Source organism: Odocoileus virginianus, chromosome 15 (genome assembly GCF_023699985.2).
Source record: "Odocoileus virginianus isolate 20LAN1187 ecotype Illinois chromosome 15, Ovbor_1.2, whole genome shotgun sequence".
In the NCBI taxonomy this organism is placed as follows: Eukaryota; Metazoa; Chordata; class Mammalia; order Artiodactyla; family Cervidae; genus Odocoileus; species Odocoileus virginianus.
This window is the reverse complement of record NC_069688.1, coordinates 25,924,587-25,946,155: the sequence shown is the minus strand read 5'-3', so window position 1 is coordinate 25,946,155 and position 21,569 is coordinate 25,924,587. Positions and strand designations below refer to the sequence as shown.

Here is a 21,569-nt window from a genome sequence, read left to right as displayed (position 1 = left end):
CACTTTTCTCTAGACATTTTGCCTGCCCTGCCTCAGAGCCTTGGAATTCCCTCTTCCTGAAGCCAGAACGCTTTTTCCTCTGATCTTGACAAACTTATCCCCTTGCTACTCAGGTCTCAAGAAAAATCTCTAATTCCCAATTTACTGGATCTATTACCACTCCACCCGTGACCATTCCCCAACAACTCATCCTATTTCATTTTATAGAACTTATCCCCACCTAGAATTATCTTACTCAGAATGTGGACATTTTTATTGTCTGTCTCTCCCAAACAGAATGCAAGTTTTATGAGAATAGTGATGCAATCTGTACTTTTCCTGCCATATAGTCACAGTTCTTAAAACTGAGCAGTAGTCCTAATAACTATTTGTGTGATGAATATATTGAGTGAACGTAACTGATTTATGTCTCAGTTTTAGAAATTGTTAAGTGGATATTATAAAATATGCCACAGAGCTCCTGAGACTATTAAATTAAACAATGTAACATATAATGTAACTGAAAACTAATATTCAAATCCTTTATCCATAATAGACTCTGTCAATCCATGGCTATTAATGTTATACTGTTAATATTAAACAGTTAGTAAATAAAAACTATTATTGACAAGGTACTAGATTTCAATTTCCCAATTTTTAAATCACTGTCTGCATATATGTCAGCAACTTTAAAGAGTGATAATAAAAATATAAAACTGATAAATAACATAAATCTACTTATATGGCTTGAGGTGAGACAAGTAAGTTTTAGCAATTTAGCATTATTCACTGTGAAATAGCCTTCTGAGCCAAGCTATCTTTATGACATGTCCATAACCATGACTCATACCAGGAAGGGAGTTACAGAACATTTAAAGAATGATTTCAGATTTCACAGTATTTTCTTTTTGTAACCAGGTGAAATGCTCTTCTAGAAATAAAACTGCTAACTTCCCATGATCACTTTTATTTTCTGGTGTGTAAATATTTTGCCCTTCTTTGATTTTTAGACAATCATACACCTTTCCCTTTGATTGTTTCTTTATTTTTGTGTATCAATGATAAAAAGCTCTGGTAAGAGGGTATAAAAATAGACATTGGTTATATTACATACTATTACATACTGTGCTTTATCTGGGGGAATTGGAAATTTTCAAATTATTTACATCTATAGAATATTATATAATACTTAGAAGAGTTAAAAATGAAATCTTAAACTAATAATCTAATCTTTATAGACATTAGAAAATTAAACTTAATTATTAACTAAAATATCTTAACATAAATATGACAAAGTATGAAATATATATTAGGAAAAGATCACTGTATCTGAAATCTATTTTCTGTAGATTTCAGAGCACAATTTTATAGACTTTTTTAATACTAGATATATAATTTTTATATAGTAATTGCCAGAATAAAATTGACAACACGAAAGGCACAATTTTATATGTTAATTGCATAAAAGTGCCTACAGAGATACCAACACAACCTGTGTGTTTTCTCTCTAGAAGTGGTCTGTTATTCCTGAAGAATTTTCTATGTACTTTTAGTAAACACCAAGACATAATGGGTACCACCCACCTCTGAGACAAAAGTATTCCAATACTTTCTCTTACAATAGCAGTTACCTGCTATCTGTTTTTCTCTCATCCTTAAATATTTTATTCTATTAATATTATTTTTAAAAATTTTGGTCACACTTCATGGCATGTGGGACCTTAACCAGGTATTGAACCCACAACCCGTGCATTGGAAGGCGGAGTCTTAACCACTGGACCGTTGGGGAAGTCCCTATTATAAGCTTTTTAAACTTCTAGAGGGAAGAACATAGGCTTGATCAGCTCTTATCCAGTCAATAAATTTCTAAGACCTTTAAAATAGAAGTTTAAAAAATAAAATAAATAAAATAGAAGTTTAACAGTCTGCCTCTTAATAGAACAGGTTAAATGAACAAGAAAACCAATTTTCTCTCATAAGACCATTTAACCTTTGTCACATATAGAAAATATACAAACATAACTAAAAGAACACACAAACTTAGCAAAGTTCAAAAAATACTTTTTTGAGTATTGTAGTCTCTTATATACCTGATCATCCAGTGGTAACTCACAAAAGGCAGGAATATATTTAGCCCATTCCACCAAGACTAGGAGTTGCTGTTTCATGGATTCACAGACATCACCAATACTGGCAATTTTCTTAACATTTATGTCAGCGCTCGCACCAGGGCTTGAGACTGAGATCTAGTATTAAAAACATATTAATCTGTCATTGAAAATAACAGAAGACCAGTACATCTCTTTTTTCTGCCGCTGCAATAAGTAAACACCATTGAAGTGGGCACTCTTATTATCACACTATCTTGAAATATACCAAACATTTTAAAATTGATAAATCAAATACCTATCAGTTCAAGTTAGACTGAGAATATTCACTGACAGAGTCTGGGAGCAGTATCTCATTTTTACTGGCCTAATCTGTAAAACAAGTTACCACAACTTTTGGGGAGTTTTTAATAATTCAAAATGATCATACAAAGAGCTGTGGAGTATCTGTATTGAACTAATGCTGTGTGATTTTATTTTTAATTAAAGATGATAGTTCCAGTCAGAAAGTCCACCTTTAATTTGTTATAATTTTTTTTAAATTTGTTATAATTTTTGAAGGAAAGTTTCTATTGGATAAAGTTTACCAACTGAGGAGAATAGATTTAGATGAGAAGCCAGACTATGTTGCTGCATTCAGTGGAAGCCCATTCAAATAAAGTTAAGACACCACCAATCTTTGACTCAGCAACTTGAAAAGCTTAACATATAATGATTAATTTTTAAATGATATTCAATTTTGAACTATCTAAGATATAAGTGGTGTTCAAATGCCTTTCTGGAAAAAAAGGAAAAAAAATCACTTTCTAAACGTTCTTCTAAGCGTCATTTTTGAACATGTCTGTCTGTGTGTGTACGTGTCTTTCTGCTGTGTATGTGTATTTCCTCACAGTTCCTTTAAGGTCATTCTCAAAATGCTTTATAGGATCATCAAGTAATCTTCAAGTAATGAGGATGATAATGGTGAAGTTAACCTCATCATATTACCCCTGTGTTATCAAAAATGAAAGTAGTTGCACTGACTCATTATAAGGCCCGATTAATAGTTAGCTATTTCATAATTTTCTTTACAAGAGAAAAATACCATTAACATTTCTAATAGGGACACTGCTAAAGTAAACTTTCTTCAAAAGGTTTCTTTATTTGATTCTTAAGTGATTTACTTTTATTTATATAACTGGTCACTTACATTTTCAACTTTAGAACTGATGTTCTCATTCGAGAAATTTCAAACAATAAACTTTTTCTTGTATTTTCTGCATTCTGGCTGTTCCCTGAAGTACCTGTTTCCAAAGCAGGTGCTCAAGTGAGTTCTAGAATCTAGGCATCATTTTCAAGAAAGAAAACTCTAATGATAATTTTCAACTAAACACCCTAAAAGCTGTGGTAATTGATTTCCAGATTCAACCAATATAACAAGATACTGCCCCAGGGCATTGTGCTAAGCATTAAGTATTTTAAATCAACCTTGTAAACAAACTTTTAACAATTTTAGATTGAAATGTATCTCATTTTTTTTCACTCAAAAAATGGGGAATTGCCCAGGAAAAGTAAAAACTCAATAGTCAACTAATACTTTCAAAGTGAAACTTGAAGTTGTATTAACTGGAGTTTATTATAGTAAAGAGCACATGTGAATGAACTTAAATCAATTTTGCATTATTCTTAAGAAGCATTTGATCCTATTAAATAGGGCAGGATGCTGGCGCAGCAGTACCTGGCGAGACCGAACTTCTGCTTGCGCCAGTGTGTTGATGGAGGGGATGTTGCTGCCGTCAAATGTGCTTCTTCTGGTGCTTATTCTATCACGTTCATTTTGTACAGCTAGGGGAGAAAATCATAGTATTTATTGGTTGGTTTTCTTCAACATAAGTCAGAATACACTGTTTGAAGTAAAGAAAAAAAATAGTACAAAAGGAGAGAAGGAATATTTCTAAAAGACCTGGTGGGAGGGGGGCAGAGATAAGTCTGACTGAAGATATTTTTCACTCAGTACCATTTTATAAGTAGGAAGAGCCAATCTTGTCACTAGAGCACATAAAATACTGCCTTTTGGGACTTCATGATGGCGCACATGTTACAAAGTGGGAGGTCAGCCAGTTCCGCCATGTTGTATTTTCAATAGGTTGGTTTTCCATTGTCTCAAAGTTAATAAGGACATAAGATATCTAGGGGAAGCGTACCACCTGTGAGACTGACCAGGTTAAAGATAAGAGTGTGTTCACTGTCAGAAAATACGAGTTGTATGCTCTGAAACTCCCATTTTTCTTTTTCTTCTAAAACAGTTGCAAAAATGGAAAGCACGTTTATTTTAGTTAAGGTGATCACAATCCTCTGGTCTCTTATGAAGCAGTATCTTCGGGACAGTTTGGAGACATTAACAAAGCAGGGAGCGCAGCAGGTGGGGGTCTCTCTTCAGAAAACGGAGATGTGAATATCAGCATTTTGGAACAATGAAGAAATATTAAGTATTATATGAAAGTCTTCTAAGAAAGAGCTAGATCTCTTTCAGAAGCAAACAAACAAAAAGAATAATGCTTATACCCCAATTTTAAATATAAGGAAGCAGAAGTGGGGTGGTATGGATTTGTATATTTGTTATGTAGAGAATAATATAAATCAGAAGCCAAAGTTGGATTTCAAAACATAAAAGGTAAAATTGTCTTCTCTTAACCAAAAAGAATGGAAACAAAGTCTGTACCCTCTAAATTATGTACCCTAACGCTTTACCCAATTTTGCTGGAAAGATAAGATGTTAAACTGTCAGAGTTTATTTCTATAATTATTCTTTTTAAAAGAAATTCACCAATTTCTAACTAAACAAACTATTCCCTATCAATTCCATTAATTTGAAAGAGAAAAAACTAAATGTTTTGCCTTTAAGAGCGTGCTGCAGTCCATGAGGTCACAAAGAGTCAGACATGACTGAGCGACTGAACTGAATCTTTAGTTGGAGTGAATCATTAATATTTTATTTTAAAATCATATTTACTGGTAGCTTACTTCCTCTTTCTTTCTTTTTCTTTTAACAAATACTGTCATTGACTTTCAGCCTAAACTGCCTCATTTGGAAATGTGTATGTGGAGATAAAACATTAAAATGTAAGCTATGTTTTATGTATTTCATTACATGATCAATCTTTAGAAAATGCTAAAAGATATTGTGACATTTGTAATCTTGCTGCTACTATTTATGACATAAAATCATATTTATATATGTTCCCATTTAACTAACCTTAAAATTATGCTATTACTGTAAATAAGAGAAGTATATCTACTTTGAAAGTGAAAAATTACTTCCTAATCTATTTAGGAAAAATTAATGCATTATTCTATGAGCAGCATAAGATATGCTTTAACTATTTTAAAAATAATTTTATTTAACAAATTGTAAAATTCTTAATGGAAATGTAGAAGTGTTACTTGCTTTTCATATGGTAGGAACAAAGCAGAGATTCAAGTAGAAATGAATGAAGATAATTGATAATATACTTAATGAATGCCATAAACAACCAAATATGCCACTAGAAATAAGTCATGTTGAAATTAAAGTGCTATAACTTTAATTTTGTGAACTTATTTTGCCTTCTTTTTTGAGACTAGCAACTAGTAAAACTAAGGGAATTTTTGTCTCTTGAAAACACTGAGTGACAAGGAAAAAAACTATGTTTAAGACAGGCTTGATATTTTTACATATTTGTACTATAGAGATGTGATTTGATTTAATTTTCTAATAGTATGTGAAATAGTTTTGAAAAATATCTCCTTGTATACGATAGTGAAAGGCACAAGCATATGGAAAAATGACAAGCACAAAATCTTATAGCAGCTTGTTGTTGTTTAGTCACTAAGTTGTGTCCGACACTTTTGTGACCCCATGGACTGTGGCGCATCAGGCTCCTCTGCCGTGGGATTCTCCAGGCAAGGACACCGGAGTGGGTTGTCATTTCCTTCTCCAGGGGATCTTCCCAGTCCAGGGATCAAACCCTACCCTGTCTCCTGCACTGCAGGCACAGTCTTTACTGCTGAGCCACATGGGAAACCCCCTAATAGGAGCTATTCCCTGCCAAATATTTAGATGTGCTAAACACATCTGTTGCTAAATTAACTGTAGTTAGAACATAGGATAGTATAATTAGATTATTTAATATGTTCAAAATGAAATTATTGCACATTGAAATAGAGCATCTAGTCTATTGTCCTTGAATAGAATATAAGATCCCTCAAAGGGGGCATTATTTTATCTATTATGTTCACTACATAATAGTGAACACTATTATGTGCACTAAACCTTGGCACCAACAACAGTGCTTGGAGAGCAGCAGTGCATGATAAATTTGTTAGATAAGTAAATTAATATGTGAAAAGTCAGTGTTCAGTTGGTGTTTATGAAGTAGATATTCAATGCTATTGAGATTAAAAATGCATTTAAAATACATTAAAATGCATCCTATTAGTATATTTTGCCATTTATCTTTTGAAAAAGACATTGGAATGTTTGTTAGACAATAAATTTGTTGCCGGGGTAATGCAGTAGTGGACAGAATGTGTCAAGTCAGTCAGCAGGTAAAAAGACTGGCTCCATCACTTACCAGTAATTATTAGTGTCCCTGAGTAAATTCTTAAACTCAAGAAATCATAGATCCTTCATTGAGGAAAATCAGAACTCATGTAAAGGTTAATGTGATTAAATGAGAACATGTATGTATAGCATTTTTCATCAATAATGTTAATTGTCATTATATTATATATTGTTACCTTCTTTTTTCATTCCTGCTCTAAAGCATTTTCTTAATCGACAGTATCTACATTGATTCCTTTTGTCTTTGTCAACAACACATTGCCGACTGAACCTACAATGCCAAAAAAAAAAAGATATATTTGCAGAAAGTTATCATGTATCAAAAAAGCAAACAGACAGGCTTTTAAAAGTATAGTTAAATTTAGATCAACACAAAAAAATGTATAAGGATAATTAACTATGAATTTTCGAATCTCATGATCAGCATGAAAATACAAGCTTCACCTCTCATGCAGTATTTCTAATAAAACAAAACTGAATGGTATGTCACTTTTGGCCAGTATCCATGGTCATTTCTAACTTGTGCTATGAAAGCCAAACTCAGAGGAGAAACTTTAGTATCCAAATTCTAACACTTCCTACTAATGGTTTCATTAGTGAAGTGATGGGGAACTTCACTCCTCTGCCCTTTCCATGATTTTTCTATTTAAATATTCTTCTGGTAGTTTTACCTCATATCTAATTGGAGTTTACTCTAAATTCCAAATTATATATCAAAAGGCAGTTGAATAAAGCATTAAGAACACAGTCGCTGTGCAATCAGTACCACTTCACACCCACTACCATGGCTACGATCAGGAAAGAAACAGATGACAACACATGTTGATTAGGACATGGAAAAACTGGCTGGCTCATACACTGTTGGGTATGATACAAAATGATGTGGCTGCTTAGGAAGAAAGTTTGGCAGTTTTCAAAAAGGTACATAAGAGTTATTCTATGACTCAGCAATTCTTCTCCTAGGTATATACCCAAGAGAAAGGAAAATATATGTTCACACAGACTTGTACATAAATGTGCATAGCAGCATTATTCACAATGGCCAAAAAGTGGGGACAACCCAAACACCCACCAGTTGATAAACATACAGTGTTTGTTTGTCAATAAACAAAATGTTGTGTACTCATATAATGGAATATTATACACTTGGCAATAAGTAAGAATGAACTGATGATACATGCTATAATATGGATGAACCTTGAAAATACTATCCTAAGTGAAAGAAGTCAGACACAAAGGGTCACATATTGGATAATTTCATTTATGTCAAATGTGCAAAAGATGAAAATGTATGGAAATATAAAGTAGATTAGTAGTTACCTCACATTGTGGGGAGGGAGCTGGGGGAAATGGTAAGTAACTACTAAAGGGTACTGGGAGGTTTCTTTATAGGATGGTGACATATTCTAAATTAATTATAGTGATGATTGCATAACTCTGTGAACATACTAATGAACTAAATTGTGCACTAAGGAAAAAAAAAAAATATAGTCTCTGTAGTTAGACCTGAACTTGATTCCCAGTTCCACCATACACTGTCCATAGAACTTGGAAATGTCATTTAACACCCCAAGTCAACCCACAATTATAAGATAGGGAGGACTTGCCAGCACAGGTTGTTATCTGAACATACTTAAAAGACTTTGAGATTAGCAAAGCCTAAGCTTTAAAAAACATTTTTGCCCCTAAACTTACATCAATATAAAATTTTCCAAATGGAAAATCATAGCATTTGCTTAATATCAGTATATGTAAAGAAGGCTAAGTTGGCAGCAGTATTCACGATGGGGTGTTGGGAGGAGTAAGGTTGTGCATGTTGTTGGCATATTTTTTAAATTTCCAGAAGTTGTATGGAAACATTCCTTTCTCACTTTCCCCACACAGGAAGGGTAAAAATCTTGAAACCTATTTGTGTTCACATTCTCTGACTCAGAATTTGTTGTTGGAGTGCTCAACTCCATATTCTGTAATAATCTACCTGGGAAAAGAATCTGAAAAAGAATAGATATACGTATATGGATAACCGAATCACTTTGTTGTACACCTGAAACTAACACAATATTGCAAATCAACTACACTCCAAAATAAAAAAAAAAAGGAAAAAAAGCTACTGTTTTTAGTTGCTTGGATAGCCTGTATATATATATACACACACACACACATATATACACATATGCATATGTATACAATATACACATATATACATATACACACACATATATACTTCATCTTTGACAGCACATATGACTTAAAAATTGTAAAAATATTATTTACATGTTATTTTTTATTTATTTTACTATTAATCTTTTAGAAGCACTCAATATTTGAGGGAATCATACAGCAAATGCTTTTGATGGAGTAAATCCACTTGATTTCTTTATACCTCTCAAGTTCGGCTGTATAAAAAAGCAAGAAATACTTTTCTTTTGCTTACCAAGAAGGTTATAAAAATTGTTAATTTACATTTTTAAACCTACTTTAAACTCTCATAAAAATTACTAGAGAACACTAGTTAGATATTTGTGAGTTATATATTAACTTTTCCACATCCCTAGAAGTCAAATGTCATCATAATGTGAGACAGTTAACTTCTTCCTAAATATTCAACTTGTGCCAAAAACACTTGAACAATCCTACACATGACTTTCAAAGACAGAGCAAACAGATTTCTCCTGTTAAAATCAGTCACCTTTGAATAGCCCATACTTAATAGACCATATCTGCATTCAAGAACTATCACTCTGAACTTTAAAGGTGAAATATCTAAACTTAAATTGTGATGTGATGTTTACCTAGACATTTTTTTTTAAAAACCTACTAGAAATGTGACACATACAATATAATCAGATAAATTTTAGACAAAACATTAAAATCAATGGCAAAATTGTCATGAGAAATATATTTAAAATTTTAGAGCTGAAAATTTCATTTTATGTATAAACATCAACAAGCTGCCAAAATCATCTGCACTTTCATAATTTTGTTTTCAAGATCAGGATGTGATGATGCTAAAATGATAAGCAACGTGCAGAAAAACACACAACTTATGAAACCATTTAAATATATATTTACATATGTCTATTGGTATACAATAAAGAAACACAAGGAAAAGACACCACCAAATTTCAGATAGTAGTTACCTCTAGGAAAGAGGCGAGGAAGAAAGAGGAGAGGTGTCCACAGGAGGCTTCAACAATATTGGTTTAAACTGGATGATAAGTATGTGGATTTTTTTAATATATTTTTATAAGTCTAAGATGTTTCATAAAAAAACCACCCGTGTGAATGCATCATATACACATCCACATGTACTCACTTTTTCTCCATTCTTTTTCTTTTCCCCTTGTGCTATATATTAGTTCTTACTAATAACTAATAACTAATGCTATACATTAGGTGTCATTAGTTATTCATTTTTATATACAGAAGTATATGTTTGTCAATCCCAATTTCCCAATGTATCCCTCCTCCCCCTCCAGGTGTCTGTATGTTTGCTCTCTACGTCTGAGTCTCTATTTCTGCTTTGTAAATAAGTTCATGTGTACTGATTTCTTCTAGATTTCACATATGTGTGTTAATATGCAATATTTGGTTTTTCTTTATGATCTACTTCACCCTCTACGACAATCTCTAGGCCCATCCACATCTCTGCAAGTGTGACACAAATGGCACAATTCTGTTCCTTTATAATGGCTGAGTAATATTCCATTGTATATGTGCACCACACATACTCACTTTTAAGGTAGCTTATAGGTTTTGTTCTTAGAGCTATAGAAATTCAAAAGCTCTTTATTCCCTTACTTCTTGCATGGCATTTTGAAACATCGCTAAAGACCACCTTCCTGGAAGGAGCATTTCAAGTACCTGCAGGAATAAACGTGACTCTTGCGGATGCTGCGTCTGAAGAAACCCTTGCACCCGTCACAGCTGGAGGCGCCATAGTGCTTTCCTGTCGCTCTGTCCCCACATATGGCGCAGAGACAGTTGACACCGTTATCTGCGGCATTCATGCTTGTCGTCTCTGGGACAGAACTATCTGTTAAAGGAAGAGGAGAATGCAAGTTAGCACTGAATGTTTCATATAGGAATGGTCCTGCTAATTATTCAGGGCTTCCCTGATGGCTGAGTGGTAAAGAATCAGCCTGTGATGCAGGAGACACAGGAGACTCGGGTTCAATCCCTGTGTGGGGAAGATCCCCTGGAGGAGGGCATGACAACCCACTCCAGTGTTCTTGCTGGGAGAATTCCATGGACTGAGGAGCCTGGCAGGCTACAATCCATGGGGTCACAAAGAGTCAGACATGACTGAGCGACTAAGAAGGGGCATATGCACTAGTTTTCATGGGTATGATATAGTCCATTCCTCAGCTTCTGGGAAGCTCCATACCAGCGCCCTCTTTTTAACCACTAGCTGCTTCTGCCAAGTCTCCATTCCAATCTCCCCACTCCTATTTCTGAGGGTTAGACTTTGGGATACCACAGGTCTCAGCCCCTCAACGATACCCTTTCCCTAGGGAAGTTCATCCAGTCCCATGCCATTAAAAGTCATCTGTATGATGAAAAATCCCCACATCTCTAGTCCTGATGTCTCCCATGGATGTCAGTCTGAAATACCCACATACCTATCGAATAACTTCACTTTCGAGCTTAATAAGAACTGCAAGTTAATGTATCAAAAATAGAACTCTTTTTTTTTTTTCTTCTAAAACTCATTCCTCCATTAGTCTTCCCTAGTCAGTTAATGGTACCATCTTGTACCTACTGCCGATAATCTTGGCCTCTTCACTGAATTCTTTCCTTCACTGTTCATATCCAATCAACAAATCATATTTAAAATACATATTGCATTCACAACTTCTCACCCTTTCACTGTGGCCACCCTTATTCAATTAAACATAACCTTTCCCCTGGATTATTGCAACAGCTTCCTATCTAATTTCTCGAATACTTCCACCTTGGTTCCCCGACAGTTTATTGCCCCAGAGCCTCTAATGTGCTCTTGGCATAAGAAATTCACATCATCTTAGACTTCTGCATCCAATCCTTACGTACAGAATAGGCCTACACAACTTCCCATGGCCTGTACAGCCCTGAGTGTGAAGGTCCCCCTTTACACTCTCTGATCCCATTATCTCACACTATTTTTCTTCCTGTTCACTAGTACTCAGTAATGCTGCCTGTTCCCTTCCCCCTCCATCCCCTGCCCCAAGCCTTGAGGTCTGTTCTCATCTCAGAGCCTTTACACTTGCTCTTTGCTCTGCCTGAAAGGAAAGCTCTTCCTCAAGAATTTCTATGACCTGGCTATCCAGTTTCTGCTCAGATTTTACATTTGCTGAGAAACAGTCTGCAAACATACATCTAAAAGAGTCATCTACCATATGCCCTCAAGTAGAACCCAAACCCTGCTTAATCTTTAAACTAACCACTTCATTGTCTAAAATTATATTATGTTCTGGTGTGTTCACTTACTACCTATCTTTCCCCACAGAATAAAAACTTCATGATGTCAGAGGATTTATCTTAGTCGCCACTCTGTCTTCCAGTTCTACAACTATGCCTGACATAAAGTGATAACTAATTGTTTTAAAGAAAGAGGCTTCTAAAAATATACACAGATATTTTTACTTATTTCTTAAATTAGTTAATATTGTTTACTACACAAGATGGTTGGATGGCATCACTGACTCCATGGACATGAGTTTGAGCAAGCTCTGGGAGATGGTGAAGGACAGGGAAGCCTGGCGTGCTGCAGTCCATGGGGCTGCAAAGAGTTGGACACGACTGAGTGACTAAATAACAACACATCCTTACGGGCTTCCCAAGTGGCGCTGGTGGTAAAGAATCCACCTGCCAATGCAGGTGACAAGAGATGCAGGTTTGATCCCTGGTTGGGAAGGTCCCTTGGAGGAGGGACTGGCAATGCACTCCAGTATTCTTGCCTGTAAAATCCTGTGCACAGAGAAACCTGGGGAGCTACAGTCCATGGGGTTGCAGAAGACTCAGACGTGACTGAGCAACTGAGCACACATCTTTACACATCTCTATGTGCTCAAAGACATTGAATATATAAGAATATATTACAAACTTTAACTGATCCTCAAATTATATAATAATATAAGTATAATAATTCATGACTATATTCCCATTATAAAAAGATAAAAGACCGTCATGTCCCAACTACATTCTGGGACAATATATGTATTCTACTTACTAATACTCCTGAGTTGACAAACAGTGTCATATATAACTTCATAAAACTAAAAAATATCTTCAATGGGAATGTGTTTAAGGCTAACCATATGACATTTTAGAATTTAAATGCTAGGAATTTTTCTTTTCATAACATAAATAGAGTAGATATTAGAAATACGGCAAAAGTGTTAAGAATTGATTGTGTTCTGGAAGATTATATGGAAATACAGAAAAATATTCAACTCTGATTCCAGTTTATTGTCATACTTACATATTACTAACAAGAAACTTACACATTAATACAAGAAAGCAAATTAGACAACACTTTAGAAATAGCCCAAAAAGTCAGTTGTTGTAGTAAATATGGTAAGTCATTCCCTATTATTCAGTGATCTATAGCCTTTAAAAAATTCATGAGTCTACTGAAGTAAATACTTTATTAAATACTTCTAGTCAAGTCTAAACATAAGGTTTCAAAATAGTGACAGCCTAATAGTTATACTGAGAATTGATTTTAACTACTTTGTGCTAAAATTTCATAATTCATCTTCTGAATATTTTTAGAAATCTTCCCACTAATAAATTATTGTTATTTATTGTTAATAATACAGCTGTCACAGCCACTGAAATTGTATGCCACAGTATAACCTCAAGATATCCTAAGTACAAGATACATTTTCAATCCTGAACTAAGCATACACATAAACACACATACACACATTTTTCCAAAGCATACATAATTAGCACATTTTAGGATTCTAACAATTACAACTGATCTTGGACAAGATTTTTACTTGAAAAATATACCTAAATTCAAAGACAATGGTAAACTGTATTCTATTATATAAAGACATGAGTTCTAAATAAGTCATGTCTTATTTAAAGTTAAAATGTTACAGTAGATAAATACCAAGAACGTTGTGAGGCTAAACATTAGCTTGTCAAGTACGGTTATAATATAAACCCTTCTTTCTTTACATATTTGTGTTCAAGGCAAAAACTTGATAAATTTTTTCATCAGCAACCATCGAGAACTAGAATAATAATAGGAGGAGGCAACCAGTAAAACTCTCCAGTGTTCTAAGGAAACTTTTCTATATGTCATTTAAAACGTTGCATAGAAAATACACTTTACAGGCAATCTGCCAATATAACTCATTACTGTGATTTACAATAAATAAAATAACTGCTGAAACTACTCTTTTTACCTGACTGGCCCATGACAGAATCCCAAGGTTACTTTATGACGCATAACTAAGCTTTTTCTATCTCAAACATAAAATAGCCATAGCATTATTCATTTAAATTTTGTGATGAAGTGCAAAAGCCTCAAATTTGTGGACTGAAAAAGCAAGCCCTGGATTCTCTAGCAATAAAACGCAGAGCTGCCCCCTAGGAATCTCAGTTTTACTTCTCTTGTTATACTTTTCTTTTTATCGGCGCACAGATGAGAACTTACCATTTGAATTATACAGAATCTGCATAGTGTCAAACTCCAAAGTTGTGTAAGTTGGGTCCAAGACTTCACTGTAATTTGCCATCTCCATGTCCAGTATGGGTTCCGATACCCTCATCATTGATTTAGAAACACACATACAAGTGGCACCACAGGCCCAGACTGCGTGATGGCTGTTGGGCTTTCAATCTGTGAGTGATAATCCAAAGTTAACTGTAACTGAGTGACTTATGTGCTGCAGTGGGAGGGGCTGTAAAACTGTAAACTCCAGCAGGCCATATTCTGCTTACTTCTTTTTCTTTTATGGCAAGCAATTCCTTGTGATAATGTTGGAATGCTTCGTGGAATCACCTTATCTGAAGTGCTTAGTGGACTAACATGATTTCCTAAAGTGATTTCCAGTAGACAATAAATGATGTCACTAAGAGGATTAAAAATAGAAAAGAGAGTATCTCCAGTTTTGAACCATCATTAGAGCCTGATTTATCCCATTTAAGTGGCTGAAACTGCATGGCACAAGTTCTGAAAAAAAAACAGGACTGACTTGTCATAGATTTGGTAAGTCAAAGACTACAGGTTAACACTTAACATAAGCACTTGATAATCTCAAGTTTTCTTACCCATTCAGTAAAGCTAACTTTATGTTGAGGAAAAACAAATTTGTGATTTGAAATGACAAGGGATTTATTTATGATACATTCTGGTAGAAGCCTGGACATAGCCCAAATATGGCCTGAAACACATTCTCTTTAACTATCAACTTATGAGTCAGGGTCCCTTGAAGGTTTGTAAATGGGCATAATTAGTACAGTTGTGAGTACCTTGCAGGCTTTCAATAAATAATTGTTAGACGCCCAAGAGAGGTTCAGAAGCTCGCCTCACTGTGCCACATGCATCAGTCGTGCCTGACTCTGTGACCCCCTGGACCGTAGCCTGCCAGGCTCCTCTGTCCATAGGATTCTCCAGGCAAGATTACTGGAGTGGGCTGCCGTTCCCTCCTTCAGGGGATCCTCCCAACTCAGAGACAGAACTCACATCTCTTACATCTCCTGCATTGGCAGGCCACCTGAGAGCCCTTAAAAACTGCTTTCAGGAGACCCCTTGGAAAAGATGTGCTCGAGGTTGAATACTAGTATGCAATGAAGACAGGGCAGGAAAGAAAGCTGCTTTCTCCTTCTCCATAGTGGAGAGTCCATGGATAACACTAAAGCTAAAAACTCATGAAGCAGTATGTCACTTAAAGTCACAGGTTAGTAGTGGGCCAAAAAAAAAAAAAAAAAAAGAAAAAAGAAGGAGACTGAAAGAAGTGACTCTGAGAATGATGCCCATTAGGTTTTTTGGTTGTTTTTTCTTTTGTAGAATTCTTGGGAGAAACATTGTAGAATTTATTCTTAAATCTCTGTTTCTATAATTTCAATAAAAATAAAAACAAAAAAAGTCATAAATAAACAGTAATTCATGCATGAATAAGATTTCATTTCTTTTTACCTTAAATGTCAATTACATTCTTACAATCTAAGTAAGATTATCCCTAACATGTGTGGATTTACACATTCCCATCATCAACTTTCTCACATCTAACATCTATACAACACACTGTATCATTTATGTGTATATGTGACAAGGAGAATTTAGAGAGTGGGAATATTTAGAAGATAATATTGAAATAGCGTCATACAGAGTGAAGTAAGGCAGAAAGAGAAAAACAAATATCGTATATTAACGCATATATGTGGAATCTAGAAAAATGGTATAGATGATCTTATGTGCAAAGCAGAAATAGAGACACAGATGTAGAACCAATATATGGATACCAAAGGGGGGAATGGGGTAGGAGGAGTTGGGAGATTGGGATTGATACCTATACAGTACTGAAATTATATGTAAAATAGATAACTAATGAGAACATACTTTACTCAATGCACTGTGGTGGCCTAAAAGGGAAGGAACTCCAAAACAGAGGGGAATATGTACATGCATGGCTGACTCATCTTGCTGTACTGTAGAAATTAACACAACATTGTAAAGCAACTATGCTCCAATAAGAATTTTAAAAAATGAAGTTACTAGAGAGCTAAAAAAAGATCATATTTTTACATATATTTTTTTTATTAAAAAACATATTCTGAGAATATGTTTACTAATTTTATCTTCTAAGAAAGAATTTCAGTCACATTTACATTATAAAAGAATTTTATTTTCCACATTTTAAAAAAGATTACTGCAAAATAGTATTTTTTATTCAATTTCTCAATACCATAAGCCTTGTGACTATTACATCTTAGAAATTATTATATTTTTCATTTGAGAAGACTGGCTTCTGAAATACAAAGCCATGTGAAGAACTGTGAAGAAAAGAGCAGAGTCATTTTAGCAGTCAGAGTCACTCTATCAAAGAGTGATCACTGGAATGGCCCTCTTGCCTTCATAGTCTGTAGCACTCTTAATTGTGAGGATAATATTTGGGGGAGGGATAAATTTTAGGGGCTGATGTTGTTTAGAAGTTTAACTGTAGTAATTCAGTTTTTGAAGGGAACAGCATGCAAATCCTGTGGTTTTCATTTGCACGAGGTAGTTCTCATTTGTGCTGAGGCAGCACACACCTGTGTTACCTGTGTAAACCCCAAGAGTGTATATTGGCCACATGGCACATTGCCCACACTCTTTCCCATGCATGCAGTGACTGACCAGTCCTGAGGTATGTCACCAATGGAAGGGCATCAATAGAAGGAAAAGAGGAAAAGAAAAAGGGAGAGAACCATTCATTTATAAGACTGCAAAATACTTAAGAGAAATGTGATAAAAAGAGAAATGAGGCTATAGCTCAGGAGAACAAGGTTGTCATAGTTTATTCAGTTTTTGTTTTCAGGCTACTCCATCCTGTGCTCATGGGTAGCATCATCATGGATCAGGGCATTGCACTCAAAAATGGAAGGAGCTTTAAATTCATCTCAGCACAAATCCTCAAATTTGGCTTTCAAGATGAAACCCATTTCCTATATACATTATTGTAAACTACCTTTCTCATTTTATTGAGTAAAAATTTGAGAATTTCCAGATATATAGTAGATCTAAATAGGAAGCATATCTCAAGTGGGGGCAGTCTGTCTTCCTAATAATATTCAGATGTGGAAATTCCTACAGCATTCAGTCAGCCTCACTCTAGGGAAGGAAAGATTCTCTTTCTTGTCTTTATTTCTTCAAAGAAATTACAAAGTAGAGTAGAATTCCTCTTTACTTAAATTCTAGAATTAGTAATTTACTGAGTTAGACAAATAAAGTAATTGAAGCAGAGAATCATAAAAATGGCATATCCACACTTAATATGTATAATTTCTACTGTTTAGTTAGATAACTAAGACCTTTTATTTGAGTAAAAATCCACTGCTTGGAGTTCTTTTTTTTAAATTTAAGTATAGCTGGTTTACTAAATGTTCTGTTAGTTTCTGTACACAGCAAAGTAATTTAGTTCTATATATATATATTATTCATATATATTATACATATTACATATATATATATATATATCCTTTTTCAGATTTTTTCCATTATGGATTATTACAAGATATTGAATATAGTTCCCTGTCCTCTACAATAGGACCTTGTTATTTATCTATTTTATATAAAGTACTGTGTACTTGCTAATCCCAAACTCCTAATTTACCTCTTTCCACCTCCCTTTCCCCTTTGGTAACCACAAATTTGTTCTCTATGTCTGGGGGTGTTTCTGTTTTGCAAGTAAGTTCATTTGTATCATTTTTTAAAGAGTCCATATATAAGTGAAATAATATGATATTTGTCTTTCTCTGCTTGGCTAACATCTCTGAGTATGGTGATCTCTAGGTCCACCCATGTTGCTGCAAATGGTATTAGCTCCTTCTTTGTCATGGCTGAGTAATATTCCATTTTATGGATGTACCACTCTACTTTATCCATTCACTGTCAACGGATGCTTAGTTTTCTTCTGTCTTGGCTACTGTTAACAGTGCTGCTATCATCATTAGAGTGCATTTATCTTTTCTCTCTTTCTTTAAAAGATTTTTTGATATGGAACATTTTTTAAATCTTTATTGTATTTGTTACGATATTGCTTCTGTTTTATGTTTTGGTCTTTTTTGGCCAGGAGGCATGTGGGATCCTAGCTCCACACTGAGGGATCAAATCTGCACCCCCTGCATTGGAAGGCAAAGTCTTAACCATTGAACCATCAGGGAAGTCCCAAGGGTGCATATATCTTCTTGAATTAAGAGTTTTCTCAGGATATATGCCCAGGAGTAAGATTGTTGGATCATGATATTTCTATTTTTAGTTTTTTAAGGGACTTCCATACCATTCTCCTTGGTGGCTATACCAATTTACATTTGGATTCTTTATTATTTGTTTTTTTTAATAAATCCCATACACTGCCTTTGATTTCTCATTTTTTTTTAAGTGGAGAAAGAAGTCAAAGCTATTTATAAAGCAATCTGAATATGGAGGCCTTCTAGAATCTTATAGTTTTTGAAATATTTAATATATTTTGATCAACTTGCTTTTATTCACTTTCAAAATATTTCCCTTAGTGTTCATTGGGAAATTTTTTTCTTTTTCCACTCATGTTTCATTAGATTATGCAATATTTAACTAAATTATAGGATTAAAAAATAAGAATAAATGACACTCACATGCTAAGTAACAAATACAACTAACACTTGATAACTATACAGAGTTGATGAGATGGTCAGAGGACACTACAGGACTATTCACAATAACCACAGTGGAAACAGTATAAATGTCCAACAGTGAATGAATGGATTTAAAAAAAAAAAGGTGTGGTATATAATGGAATAATATTCAGCCTTTAAAAAGGGAATGAACTGATGATACATATGACAAAATGGATGAAACTTAAAAATATTATAAGTAAAATAAGCCCATCATAGAAAGAAGGATACTTCATGATTCCACTAATAGAAGATATCTAAAGTAGTCAGCCCTATAGATTCAAAGATAGGAGTAGTGGTTGCCTGGAGTCAACAGGAGGAAGAAAGGAGTTACCAATTGATGGATTTAAAATGTTAGTGAAGCAAGATCAATAAGCTCTAGAAATCTGCCATACAACATTGTAGTAATGTATCACACAACTTGAAAATTTATTAAAAAGGTACACACTCATAAGATGTTCTTAGCACAATAAGATCAAAAGATTTATGATGAAGAACTGAACTACAGTATGGGAAAATGACAAACCATATTAGTAAACAGAGAAATGTAAAATAAAACAATCAATATCCTTTAAAACAAAAAAGATACCTTTTCCTTAAGGAGAGTAACCTACCCTGGAAACTATTAATAATTAACATTTTCCACAAAGGAAGTTAAGAACCTGAGTCAATACAGAGAGCTGGCTAAGTAGATATTAGTTAGATTTTTTCTTGAATTGATTTTAACATTAAATACTTTATATTTAAAAATTAATCTCTATTCTTCCAAATGACAAATCACTCTACTTTTAAAATTCATTAGGCTTCATTCAAATATTTTTATTTGCTTAAAGAGGAGTAGGGAAGGACAATGAGGAGAATGAGAAGGAAAGGAAACAAAGAGGTAATGTAAAAAGAAAAGGTCACACAGAAATAATTTTAGTCATGGATACTTTCGGATTTTTGACTATGCACCATAATCAGGCAAGTGTCACACTATTTGATATTTTGTGTTTTCCCATTCAATACTGATTATGGCATTTTTATAATTTAGTAACTGATTTTGGGAGACAGGTCACTAGGCACAATTGAACAAAATAAAATTATACAGATTAATTGTATAGAATGTAGATGCATAAAACATGGCATTTGTTTATATATTTTCATATTAAAATTCATTCATTTTCAAGAAAGGGACAGATGAAAAGTTTAGGGAGCTTTTCATAATTGCTTCATCAGGCACTTCTTATGGATAAGTTCACTAAGGCTACATTTAAGTAGCTGTAAGAAAAAAAGTATTAATTTTATGCCTAGGTGATATAGAAATAATTGTCCTTAATAAATGGGACTTATGTTACTAAATATTCAACACAAATTTATGAGTAATTTTAAATTTACTTCTTACGGTTTAATTGGAAGAGTCATCAAATATTCATGCTAATTTCTGACAGTAATTTGTAATAACAAACATTTTCTAAAATAGAGATATATGAACTTAATCTACATGCACAAATATAAATATACACGGTAAACTATGATCTACTGAAAACTCTTTAAACAAAGGTCACTTTGCAATATCTATTTTGTACACTGAACAAAATGTTATTGTTTTTTAGTGTGATCTCACAGTTTGCAGACTAAAATGTACCTTCTTAAGCCTAGTCAGCTCAAGTATCTCAGAGAGAAAGAACATTATTTGTAGATATAGGGTTCATTTTAAATAGCACACCTAATGTTCTAGAAAAAGTTTAAAGCATTAGTTTCTTAAACTGGCATGTGAAATATGATATATAAACTTCTTTAGAGCAATATAGAGAGATGAAAATAGCACAGTATTTAAAGAAGACAACTCAATTCACTATTGACTGACTATTCAAGATAATAGCTGAAACATTTCTATCTTATCTGCAAGACCATTAAGCCTGTTAAACTGCTCTATACTTTATATTTAATTGAATCATTCCTTCAGACCATGATTTAACTAGAAAACAGGCTAATAAAAATCAAAGTTATTTTTATAAAATAAGTTTCATGAAAATAATTTGGAATATTAATATTAAAACATTTTATTTTAGAGTGAAAGTTGCTCAGTCATGTCCGACTGTTTGTGACTCCATGGATTGATTATACAGTCCACAGAATTCTCCAGGCCCAGAATACTGGAGTGGGTAGCCTTTCCCTTCTCCAGGGTCTCTACCCAGCCCCAGGAATTGAACCCAGGTCTCTTACATTGCAGGCAGATTCTTTACCAGCTGAGCCACAAGGAAGCCCTTTTATTTTAAAGTTTTGTTTAATAAAATTTGTTCTGTAAATGTATTCCTTTGAGATGATTTTTCATTACCCAAAGTACTATACTGATCTCAAAACACATTGTTTTTTTTGTTTCCATGTTCCACTTTTCCAAGTATGAAGATCACTGAAAGCTACATGAAGAATAGCAACCCAAATCAACCCAGTCTATTTTTCAATGTAAACAAGAAGCAAAGAGGAGAACGCTACCTAATAAAATGTCTTATTAATTCAAAGCAAAGCCACCTTTTGTGTCTCAAAAAAAGTCAATTAAAACATCA

General features: G+C 34.0%; 1 protein-coding gene across 4 annotated transcripts in view; it reads right to left on the bottom strand.

The window, feature by feature from the left end:
• Positions 1 to 21,569, bottom strand: part of HNF4G (hepatocyte nuclear factor 4 gamma) — a 129,944-nt gene that overhangs the window by 12,742 nt on the left and 95,633 nt on the right. The window contains exons 1-5 of one of the 4 annotated variants that reach the window (XM_020898423.2): positions 14,321 to 14,509; positions 10,534 to 10,705; positions 6,846 to 6,940; positions 3,805 to 3,911; positions 2,070 to 2,225 (exon numbers count right to left, since the gene is read on the bottom strand). In XM_020898423.2, the coding sequence (XP_020754082.2) occupies positions 2,070 to 2,225; positions 3,805 to 3,911; positions 6,846 to 6,940; positions 10,534 to 10,705; positions 14,321 to 14,456 (666 nt within the window). In that variant the 5' untranslated portion in view covers positions 14,457 to 14,509. Of the gene's footprint in view, positions 1 to 2,069; positions 2,226 to 3,804; positions 3,912 to 6,845; positions 6,941 to 10,533; positions 10,706 to 14,320; positions 14,510 to 21,569 lie in introns of those variants that run through there. The other 3 variants (XM_020898420.2, XM_070477193.1, XM_070477192.1) reach the window with 3 other exon arrangements.